Here is an 11,091-nt window from a genome sequence, read left to right on the forward strand (position 1 = left end):
ACTCTGAAAACAACAATAAAACAACTTCTTTATTAAAGATTTTTTTTTTAATACGGCCAACTATTAATACGGGCTCTCTCAAATTATTTACTCAGTAAATTAATTTAAGACCATTAACATAAATGTGAAAACTATGCACGCAAGTTAATGATGAATGATGGGGTATCTGTGGACTTTACCCTACTAGTACAATCATTGAAGTGAATAAATGAATCGCTACACATATTTAATGTTCATACTCACTGCGTCGTCGAAATGACGAGGACATCAACAGCACGCGACTTCTAATGCGCGCCCCTTGTGTTGCTATGGTGACGTTACTCAAACTCAAAGGAATCGTGCGCGCGCTTCTTCAGACGCAGATATTTTCAGACATTGGGCTCAATATTATTTGCTTATAGTTATCACCAAACTCTTTATTTTGCTGTAGATCATTAAACGGCTACACTTTAGAAATCTGTAAGAAATCAATTTTGTGAGTTTAGGTACATCCGTTTACAAACTCTGCCTGCAAATGAATTGGCGTTAAATTAAGCAAGGCAGCTTTCTGATGCAGCCACATAAAATTATAATTATAAAATCAAACAGTTATAAAATCTTAAGAAAGAACTGATTATAGGCCTAGATACCTTGCCCTACTTGTTTATTCTATAAGTCAGGTAAGCGAAAAATATAAACTGGTCCAACGAGAAGCTTAACCTGTCAGAAACTTAATCATGAACAGTTACTATCCAGTTCTTGCTGCTGCAGCCCCGGGACCTGCAACCATTCCAGAGTTCTCTGTTGTAGCAGGGTCCATTTCAAAGCTTCCCAGTGATTCATGCCATGGCTGCCAAAGAAGCTACAGCCAAGGCTGCCCCAGCGTTTCAGCAAAAGCTCTCCATGGCTGGTCAACCTCTCTGGTCCCAGGGTCCTGCTGAAGCCACTCTGGTCACAGAGGTTTCTTTCTCAACTGCTTCAAAGGATCTTCTTATGTCCTCAGAGTTTCTTGTCAGTGGTGTGATTCCTCTTTACACATGTGAGCCACATTAAAACACAATGAAAAGCATTTAAATTACAATACTTGAAATGTAGTAGCCCCCAAAAATTTAAGCCCAAGAACTCAAATCACAAAAAACAACCTTTTTACTCCTCATCAGAGAGTGAAATTCATGAAACACTAGGCAGCAATGAAAATCCTGACAATGAACAGCTCAAGTGCATACAATATGTAAAAACAGAGAATAAATTATGAAAATCAGACTTGTATTGGCTCGTTGTGATATAAACGGTATGCAGTACATGTTTGAGTCATACCTGTCATGTGACTAAACAACCGAGGATGTACTTCCGGAGCAGCTCACTTGACCACGTCAAACAAAACGCTCTATGACATAGATTTGAAGATGTTAAGGTAAGTATAAACATTACCTTTCTGAAAAGTCAAAGTTACAATAGATGCTTACAGTAGATCCTTCATCAGGTGTTGGAAAGATTAGATAATGTATATTGCTTAGGGCAAGCTAAACAATGTGCATTCAGCATGCTCAGTGTACAGAGAGCAGTTTTCCGTAGTCAAAACAAATGAAGAGACTCTCATTATTAATATAACATTGAACAATCTTTTTACTTCTTAAGTGGATAAAGATGAAGATTCACTGACATTTACTGATTTTTCATTTCACTAAAAGACTTTTATTTGATTCCTTCAAAAGGTGTAAACACTGTGTTTACTTTTTCAAATAGATTTGATTTATATTCCTGGATACCCAAAGAATACCACAAACTCTTAAGAAAAGGTATGAAATGACACCAGCCACATCAAATAAGTATGCTATTAGGACTAAATAATGTAAATTAATTTCTATATTAAATATGAACGTATGCTTTTTTTCTAACAGCCGAGAAGATTTTTTCAAGGTCAGAGTTGTAAATTTATGGTAAAATGTTGTCTTTCTATCAATTATTATCTCATTACTTAAATATAACTTTTTTTTCCATAGGCTTAAATGTTGGCCCAATATCTACTCCATCTATTTGAAAGCTGATGGTCAGTTTGGCCCAATCAAGTTCATTAACACATGTGTTCCTGATTCAATTCTGATGGCCTTATATATTTGCTGTACTCAAAATATCCATATTGCATCTCTATTTAACTCTTTTGAAAAACTGAGGGCACCTATGGTCTTCTTAAGAGCTAGAATGTATAATGAGGCCAAAGCATCTTGGTTATATTGGTGTAACGTCACTGTGACCGTAGATACTGAAAACAAATATGTAACAGATGCTTGGAGTAACCCAAAGGATCATTTACACATGTTTGATGAACTTATAGTGAGCAACAACAAACTGAGGTAATTGCATTTCCTATTTTTTTTCACTTTCTGAACTAATCACCTTTGAAATAAAATCAATATTTCTGGAAGTTTCATTATGTAAAAGTGTACAGTATAAGAACACACTGTGGAATTTAGCTTACCGAACCTTACAAGTGAGCCAACATGAGCCACGTCATTTAACTATATTCTTTTCTCTAACCAGCCCATTTGAACGTCTTGGCAATGTGCATGCCCTGGGTATCAGTGATCTGTATCCTTTGCTTGTTCTAGTGGAAATAAATCAGACAATGGATACAGCGCCACCCCTATACATTGATGACAATTACCACAGGTAAAGGCTACAAATTATTTTACAGTGGTTCTCAAACCTATTTTAGAGCACAATCCCAAGTACCACAACATCTGCCATATCAGATTTTGTAACCTAGTGTGTCATGGTCAAGCTGTTTTCACACTGTATGGACAGCTCAGCTGCTAATGAGCAAACTAGCAAAGAAAAATGAAAGATTTGCAATTTTATAAATGTCTTTACTTTTAGGACCTATGAACTTCAGTTTTTGCTGATGACGAGGACATCCCTCCCTACTCATATGATTGTGGGGTTAAACTTATTTGATCGATGGATTCTCTACGATAATTCAAAGTTATCAATTGATAATTTTAATCCCAAGAATGCTGATTTTAGAGGAGATTTCACCATCCTGCTTATTGGCTATGTTAATGTAGCACAAGATGACCATTACAGAGAAGGTATGTTTATTGATACTTTCACTGTACTGTCAGAAAAAAAAGTTTCTTAAACTTACAAAGTATAAAAGCCCCAAAAGACACATTTTAGAGCAGCGGTTTTCAATCCTGGTCCTGAGGACAACTACTCTGCACATTTTGTATGTCTCCCTTAGTTGACACACTTGCCTAATGAGCTTGTGATCTGAATCAGGTTCAATAAGGGAGACATACTGTAGGCTACAAAATCTGCTGAGCATGGGTCCCCAGAACAAGGATTGAAAACCACTGCCTTAAGTCATGTGCACACTGCACGATTTATAAGAGTCCTTTACGATTGTTGCTTGTCAGACTGTATGAACATGATGAACATGTCACACTGTGGGATCTTAATTGTCATTATATGTCACACTACAGTCAAGAGGTGTTAAAAGCGGGTGCATGCAAGAAAACTTGACCATATCAGCCCATACACATTCAGTGACTCGAGTTGCTTTGCATGCGGACTGAAATGTTGGCAATCATGAAAAGTCCACGACTGGCAGCAATACAGATGAATTTAAAGAAGAGCACTATACACTTACAAAAAAAAAAGCAGTGTAACTGCCGTTTATCATAGAATGACACTGTATGATTTTGGCCATGATTTGGCTGTCTGAGACAAATTTCACAAATCCTAAAATATTCCTCAGAGCTGATTAATGGCTGTTGCGGCAGTTCTGGTAATTCTGGCAGTGTCAAAAGATTTGGTGCCCAGTCCTACAGTGTGACTTCTGCGACGAACGTTAAATTGTCTTTGTTATCAGGACAAGCCATGATCAGAATTAATGCTTGAGATTTCTTCTAACCTCTTCCACCGCTCACAGAATTCCTATGATACTGTATGTTGCCCTTGCTACGATAAACACAGGTTGTACCACTGTTTCCATGTCGTGTGTAGTGCTGCTTTACTCTATTCTTAAATACGCCAGTTTTGCCGCCATTCATAGACTTTTCAAAATGACATGTATAATGAGACTGATTTGGTTTAATGGAGATTTAAAAAAAATAATTGTATGTATACAGTACATTCATACTTACCTGAAGTCTACATAGGTCCAGTTTCCACATTTAATCCTTACTGTTTCATTAAATGTAGTTCAATAAAAAGAAAATTTAAATGATAGTTGAGTCAATACTGTAGAGTCTCATTTGTGATTTTGTCTTTTTACCAGTGCCATTCGAACTTCCTGAAGAGGGACACTATGGGACCATTCCTTTTAATTTGTCCCATGGCTCTAACAATTATAAAAAGGAACACTCTGATTGAGCACGTTTCATGATTAAATAAATAAAAATACAAAATAAAAATGATGACTTGGCTTGGTTGTGTAATGTTTCTGTGTATTAATCCAAATAAAGCATTTTTAATAAACACAGGAAACAAAGCAATACACTACACATTACTTTAAACAAGAACCAACCTAGAAGAAAGAGAACTAAGGGCTTAAATAAACAATCTAGTTAATCAATAGGAAAGGAAACAGGTACATACTAATCAGAAACCATAACAACTAATATGAAAATGGAACACAGGCAAACATACACATGCAGGGTAAACAAGACACAATAAATAAACAGAACAATACTGTTAACAAAGCTTGATTAATAGATTAATGAAACACAAATGTATTAAGAAATACAGTAGAAGTTTACATCATGACATAAAATGTATTGTAAGGCAGGTTTACAGATTAAGATTAAGTTTTATTAACCCTATGAAGTCTGTTGTGTCATATTTGATATGCAAATTTACATGGCCTCTAAATGTAGATTATTTGTACATCTCTCAATCATTATGCCCCCTGCCCCCACATAAAATTTTAACAAACAAAACCTAATATCCTTTGAACTTTAAAATAAGCTTTTAAATATACTCTTACTAAGACATACTTCAGAGACATTTCCCCGCCTACAATTTACTATTACCAAAACTCCTAAAAAGATTTAATCCATAAACAAAAAGACTGAACACTTAACGTCTTTAGTAGGCCTATATGATAATGAACTGCAGTCCATAAAGTATTGTGAAAGTTGTATTGAAATACAGTATAAGGACACAAATATTTTACTACTACAGTCAATGCACTAGATGGCACTAATTTTACATTTCATTACAATGGTTTGTTTGCAAATCCAGTGGATAGAGTAAATGTGACTGTGGGGTGCCAAATTCATTTGGAAATTTTTTTAGAAAAACAAGCAATTAGGTAAGTTTTTATATTTATTATTATTAAATAAATTTCATGTGTTTCATTCTTTAACAGTCTTCATTAGACCGCCTCATTAAAAGAGCTCAGCTCCTCTGTAACACATACAGTAACAGCCTCTTAAACAGTGGCTCCACATTTTTGTTCCTGTCCTTTCTTAAAACCATTTATCATCACCTGTTTACTAGCTGTAAACTTGACTGAATGTTTACCTTGTCCCTTGTATTGTGTTTCTTATGCACTTTGCACTCTGCAAATGACGTTCTTTTGAATTTATTATTTTGAATCTATCTATCTATCTATCTATCTATCTATCTATCTATCTATCTATCTATCTATCTATCTATCTATCTATTGATCCATCCATCCATCCATCCATCCATCCACCCACCCATCTATATTAAGCAGCACAACTGTTTTCAGTTTTGATAATAATAAGAAATGTTACTCAATGTGTTTACATACGGGTAAAATTAATATCCTGGTTGCACTGTAAGTCGCTTTGGATAAAAGCGTCTGCTAAATGCATAAATGTAAATATCAAGCACCAAATCAGCATATTACATTGATTTCTGAAGGATAATGTGGGTAGCTGCTGAAAATAAAACTTAAATAAATTAAAATACTTGTTTAAAATCATAATAATATTTCACAGTGTTACCTTTTTCCCCACTGCATTTTACTCAAATAAATGAGCATGGTGAGCGTAAGAGATTTCTTTCAAACTCTAAAAAATCTTACTTTGAATGGTAGAACATACAGTATCAGATTATGCTTATATAATGAAATAGCTGTGTATATTAGATTAGATTAGATTCAACTTTATTGTCATTATGCAGCGAGTAGAAGTACAGAGCTAATGAAATTGAGTTCGGGTCTAACCAGAAGTGCCAGAATATAGTGTTTAATTTACATAAAAGTGCAGAGTAAGTGAAGCTATGATTAACAGAATGTACAGTGGAGATGCTATATACAGTATTATGTAGCTTATGTACAGAATATAAATAGGAATGCAATGAAGGATTATATGTACATTATGAACAGGAGCAACGTAAGAACAGTGGTATTAATTACAGCTGGTTGAATGTACAAAAGTATTGTTAAACAATGTATTCTATGCAGTGTTAGTGCAATAATAATTTTTTTTATAGAAATAGTTTACTGTGCATTGTACAGTAAAAAACGTTAGACAGTTTACAGTGTAATAGCTTGAACAATGTGCAGTCTGGGCAAAATATTAGTAGTGCAATACATATATACCAGTGCAGTAAGAAAGCAGGTTGCAGGTTAGATTGGTGGTGTGGAGTTCAGAATGGTCACGGCCTAGGGGACGAAGCTCTTCCTGAGCCTACTAGTGCGAGAGTGTAGGCTCCTGTAACGCCTGCCAGGTGGAATGTGAGTCTCTATACATTAGTCACTGTTTTATGCATTATCTATGTATGTACAGTGGATATATTCATATGTCAGGACCCTGTGTGTAGTCTTGAGGGACAGCACACTATGCACGTGTGTTGTTTGCAGTGGAGATGTAAAAAAATGGCATTGAAGTAAGTGTGAAAATGATAGGCTTTTATGAAAACATGGTGGTGTTCACGTCAGGTGAACAGTTACCATTAAAAGAAACTCTGTTATATCAGGGTGAAAATTACTCAAAAGATGACAATGCTTATATAAAAAATATAATATTTTATTTCAAACTACAAAAGTGAAAACATGTAACTTTTTGGTCACACTTCTCAATAAAACATTGGACAAACTGTAAGAAGAACAGTCAAGTCAGTACACGAAGCTATTATTAAACATGGTGAAGCAAGAAAATAAGACAGACATCGAATGCTTTGAATTTAAATTAACTTAAGCTGTACAAAATATGTACATTATTTACAGCTTTCAAAAAATAGATACAGTAATAAAAAAAAGAATGAAGCTACAATTCATCCAGTCTTTTTGACAGGGGTACTGACGCTCTCCCATCAGGAGGGACCAGACAGTCGAAATCAAACACTCAGTGCTATATTAACCTTCATAGATCTTTGCCAAACTTCATGTCTCAGTTTCAGCTCAATCAAACTATGAGCTGACAAAATCAACTAAAACATAAGAGCACATCAGTTACTCTCTGTCTCATTCTTTCGGCTTGGCTAGGCGATAAGCTTTTGGGGTTAAAAGCTGCCTTCTGTTTCTTACTATTTTCGCTCTCAGAATCTGAATCTGCCCACCACAGTTTATGGGAGGGGCTTGGCGTCATCTGCCAATCAGTGACTTTGGGCGTCACAGAGTCAGACTATAGTGCAGTACTGTTTTTAAGGGGGTGTCCAAACAGAGCCCCGTCATTTTACAATCCCCACCCCCTAGCCTTAGACATCCACCTTGACAATTGAATACACATACAGCATATAAATCCAGAGTCCATGTACAAGATACAGACACATACACACAAAAAAGATTCAAAATGAAAGCAAGAAACCATAAAAAGACAAACAAGTACTTTGTGCTGAGATATGAGATGGATATCTGTTCAATTCAAGTGGACAGTCACTGCATGGAACACCTTGGCGTCGCTGCCGCTGTCTCCTTACGCCATGTCACCGACCATCTTCTTGTAATACATGGACTCAAAGATGTCGTTCTCCCCAGGGCAGTTGTAGTGGCATGCGCAGGTCTTGATGAACATCATCTGCTTCTTCATGACTTGGCCATCGGGGCACTTGAACTCCATGGGCAAGGTGGCGGTTCTGTGAGGGGTGCAGCAGCGACCGTCTGTGCAAACGCCGCAGAACTTGGGCCTGTAAGACTTGGTAGTGGTGCAGCCAGAAATCTCAAACTTCATGGGTTTGGAGACACGTGGGGTGCGGATGCACTTCTTCCCTTTCTGTAAAGACAAAGAATGAAAATTTAGCCAGGACGTTCTGTGATATCATCATCATGCGTCAATGTAACCAAGATTGAGCTGCATTGTGATTGGTAAGGGAGGTAAGTTGCTGCTTACCCTGATTTTCTCCTCCAGGTGTGACTCACAAGGTCGGACCATGCAGAGGCGGGACTGCTTCTCAAGACGGCACTCGCGGTTGTCATTGGTGACACGGGTAGAAATTCCCAGTCCACAGGTTTTTGAGCATGCGCTCCATTCTGTGGTCTGAACCAGGCAGTTCTCTCTCATCATGGAGGGATCGGGCCCGTATGTCTCCTCCTCTCTGTAAGCTACAAGACAAGACGAGACGTTACTCAACACATTCCTTCCAGCAGCATTATGTCATCCTACTGTTCATATCATTACATCATCGCACCAGAATTCATTCAAACCAGCATTCCTTACTTAAAACCATTACTGTGTCTGAATCACCACTTTGTCAATTCTGACTCAGGGAACAATCGAGAAAATGCTCACCTGCCAAAGCTGATCCCACAAAGATTTTCTGATTAGGGGAGTCGCACACCCACTCCTCGCAGCACTTTCCTGGGACCTTCACCCTGCGGGGCATAGGGCAGTCAGGGCTGGGGAGCCTGATGTCCATTCCACAGAGGGGCACGCACCCTAGGGCACCGTCCAGACACGTGCACTGGTATTTACAACTGCTCTGAAAGGACTCTCCGCTGCGGTACACCATCCCGCTGAACACGCAAGTGGCACCTTCTCTTGCTGTGGGACAGAGATAGAAGGTGGTTACAACTCTGATTCAACTCAACAACTGTAGATTCAGTGTCTGTATGTCAATGGTCAAGATCCTTACCTGTGCAGACCCCAATACGACGGTTGCTTGGGGAGCCGTAGTCACAGTAAAGGCCTTTGTGGGGGTCGCAAACATCTCGCTCTGTGCAAAGTTCGCCCAGTTGCTTGGCACACACCCGGCAGCACCCACAGGTGTCTGGCACCAGGCTCACACCGGGCGAACACTGGGGTGGTACATCAGGACATTGACATTGTCCACTGCACTCCTGAGCCACAGCCTGAGGAATAAGACACATGCTCTTATAAGACGTTGTACATTTGCTCAACAATGACTTTAAAAATTGAGTTTTATAAGCTGTTTGTGTCTGGTAAAAGACTGAATTTAGAGTCTGTTCTTGCTAATTCTTAAAAGCCTGGATCTCTAGATGCATTTAAACAGGATAGTGGTCTCTTTCTCATAATAGTGCATTAAAAGGACTTACCCATCCACAGAAAGTCAGGCACAGCAGAGCAATCACCCTTAGATTCATTCCAGAAAACATTATGACCTCTTCTTTCCAATCTCTTTTACAAAAGAAAAATCTTCTTTTGGGATCCTACAACGTCTTGCTGCTGTAATGCTGTCTTCTCTTGAGATTTGATCAAGGCGATCTCGTTGTGTAGTTTCTAGTTCCTCCTGATCGTGTCGAGTGAAAGCTAGAGTTTAGCTTCGGTATGGAGTTTAGGCTGAGGCGTGTTGTTTCTCTCTGGAGGACTTGGAGTGTTCTGATTCTCCAGCAGCAGCTGAGCTACCTTTATACACGCTGCGCTGCGGTGGACTGCCTCCACCTCAATGGAACGCTGGATAAACATGGGCATTCCTGGCATTCTTTCCTAGTTTCCTGCCCCCCTCCACTCTCCACTCCCCTCTCCCCCTCCACTAAACCTGCACCCACTGCCATCCTACATTCCTGGGCTGTCACATAGCAAAATAAAAGTACAGTCTTGGCATTACCTTGCATTGCTGTGTTGTAGTCTAAGCAATTTGTCTTAGAAATAATTGTCTGCATGTTTTTTATTTATTTTAATTTTAAGATTTAATAAGACTAGATCCTCACCTTCAATGTCTTGTTCTCTAAATTACTATGTGGTGATTGACAGTTTAAGATAACTACACTGTTAATTTATTAATGTCTAATATGCATCAGTTAAAAGACAATTTACCTATAAATGAACATCATTATTTAAGTCTGCTCAGTATTTACTCACCTTCATGTCTTTTCCAAATTCTTTTTTTTTTCTGAGAAATGTAAAAGAAGACATGTAAATATATGATTTTTGTTTGGCTATACAATGAAAGTCAGTGGCGTCTTGTGTTGTTTTGGACCCCACTGACTTTCTTTATAAAAACAGATCTTATAAATTTTTTTTTTGTTTCACAAAATAAATAAATTCACACAGGTTTAGAACACAATGAGAGCAATTTAAATTTCTTGGTGAATTATCCTTTAACGTACAAAAAATGCTAAACATATATGTTGAATATATTTATTCTTAATTCTTTGTGATGTATTACTATTATTAGACTTGCATAAAACACTTTTTGCACATCTTACATAAGTTTTCTTGTGGCACTTGATCTCTGTCTGGATTCTTATGGATTACATTTGGTTCAATAAAAATGAACATAACTTTATAAAACTGAGCGTAACTTTTTAAGAAACGAATTCTGACCTATTGCTTTAATCAGAAAGTTTTTCTGTAATTGCATACTTTCACCTGGCTAATAACGTTTAGTCAGCTGTGTGTTTTACAGTGCAGGTGCGATTCTATTTTGCGCCTTCAGACAGCAGACAGAGCACAGACAGAAAGGCAGCAGGAAAGTGGCTAGACTTTAACGTTTGCATATTTTTTTTAGCAAAAAGAAAAAAAGAAAAAAGAAGAAGGATCCCCAGACTCCCTTCCTCACTCTTATGAAAGGGAGCACTGCCTCTTGCCAGCCGGAGAATCGGAAATGAAAAACTCCCAGAGAAGAAACGGGAGGTAAAGGAATGATATCCCCCTGCCAGCAGACATGCTGTTACTACATGCACACTGTCTCAGAGGAAGACTTGCCTTATATGGGAATCTTCACTCTAGGCTCGCTTCC

The 11,091-nt window shown here is 37.9% G+C and overlaps 2 protein-coding genes across 2 annotated transcripts; one reads left to right on the forward strand and one right to left on the reverse strand.

Moving 5' to 3' along the window:
- The first annotated feature begins 1,210 nt into the window (after window positions 1-1,210).
- LOC132107285 (uncharacterized) lies at window positions 1,211-4,376 on the forward strand. The gene is made up of 7 exons (XM_059513519.1): window positions 1,211-1,393; window positions 1,726-1,778; window positions 1,881-1,899; window positions 1,983-2,333; window positions 2,521-2,649; window positions 2,857-3,068; window positions 4,259-4,376. The coding sequence occupies exons 1-7, from the start codon at window positions 1,386-1,388 to the stop codon at window positions 4,351-4,353; spliced, it is 867 nt and encodes a 288-aa protein (XP_059369502.1). The 5' UTR covers window positions 1,211-1,385; the 3' UTR covers window positions 4,354-4,376.
- A 2,583-nt stretch (window positions 4,377-6,959) lies between these two features.
- On the reverse strand, window positions 6,960-9,766 carry LOC132106848 (CCN family member 2-like). Its single transcript, XM_059512891.1, has 5 exons — window positions 9,446-9,766; window positions 9,025-9,241; window positions 8,682-8,933; window positions 8,283-8,494; window positions 6,960-8,165 (listed from the first exon to the last, which is right to left on the reverse strand). The coding sequence occupies exons 1-5, from the start codon at window positions 9,503-9,505 to the stop codon at window positions 7,869-7,871; spliced, it is 1,038 nt and encodes a 345-aa protein (XP_059368874.1). The 5' UTR covers window positions 9,506-9,766; the 3' UTR covers window positions 6,960-7,868.
- Window positions 9,767-11,091: the final 1,325 nt, after the last annotated feature.

The sequence above is a fragment of the Carassius carassius genome, chromosome 27, assembly GCF_963082965.1.
Source record: "Carassius carassius chromosome 27, fCarCar2.1, whole genome shotgun sequence".
In the NCBI taxonomy this organism is placed as follows: domain Eukaryota; kingdom Metazoa; phylum Chordata; class Actinopteri; order Cypriniformes; family Cyprinidae; genus Carassius; species Carassius carassius.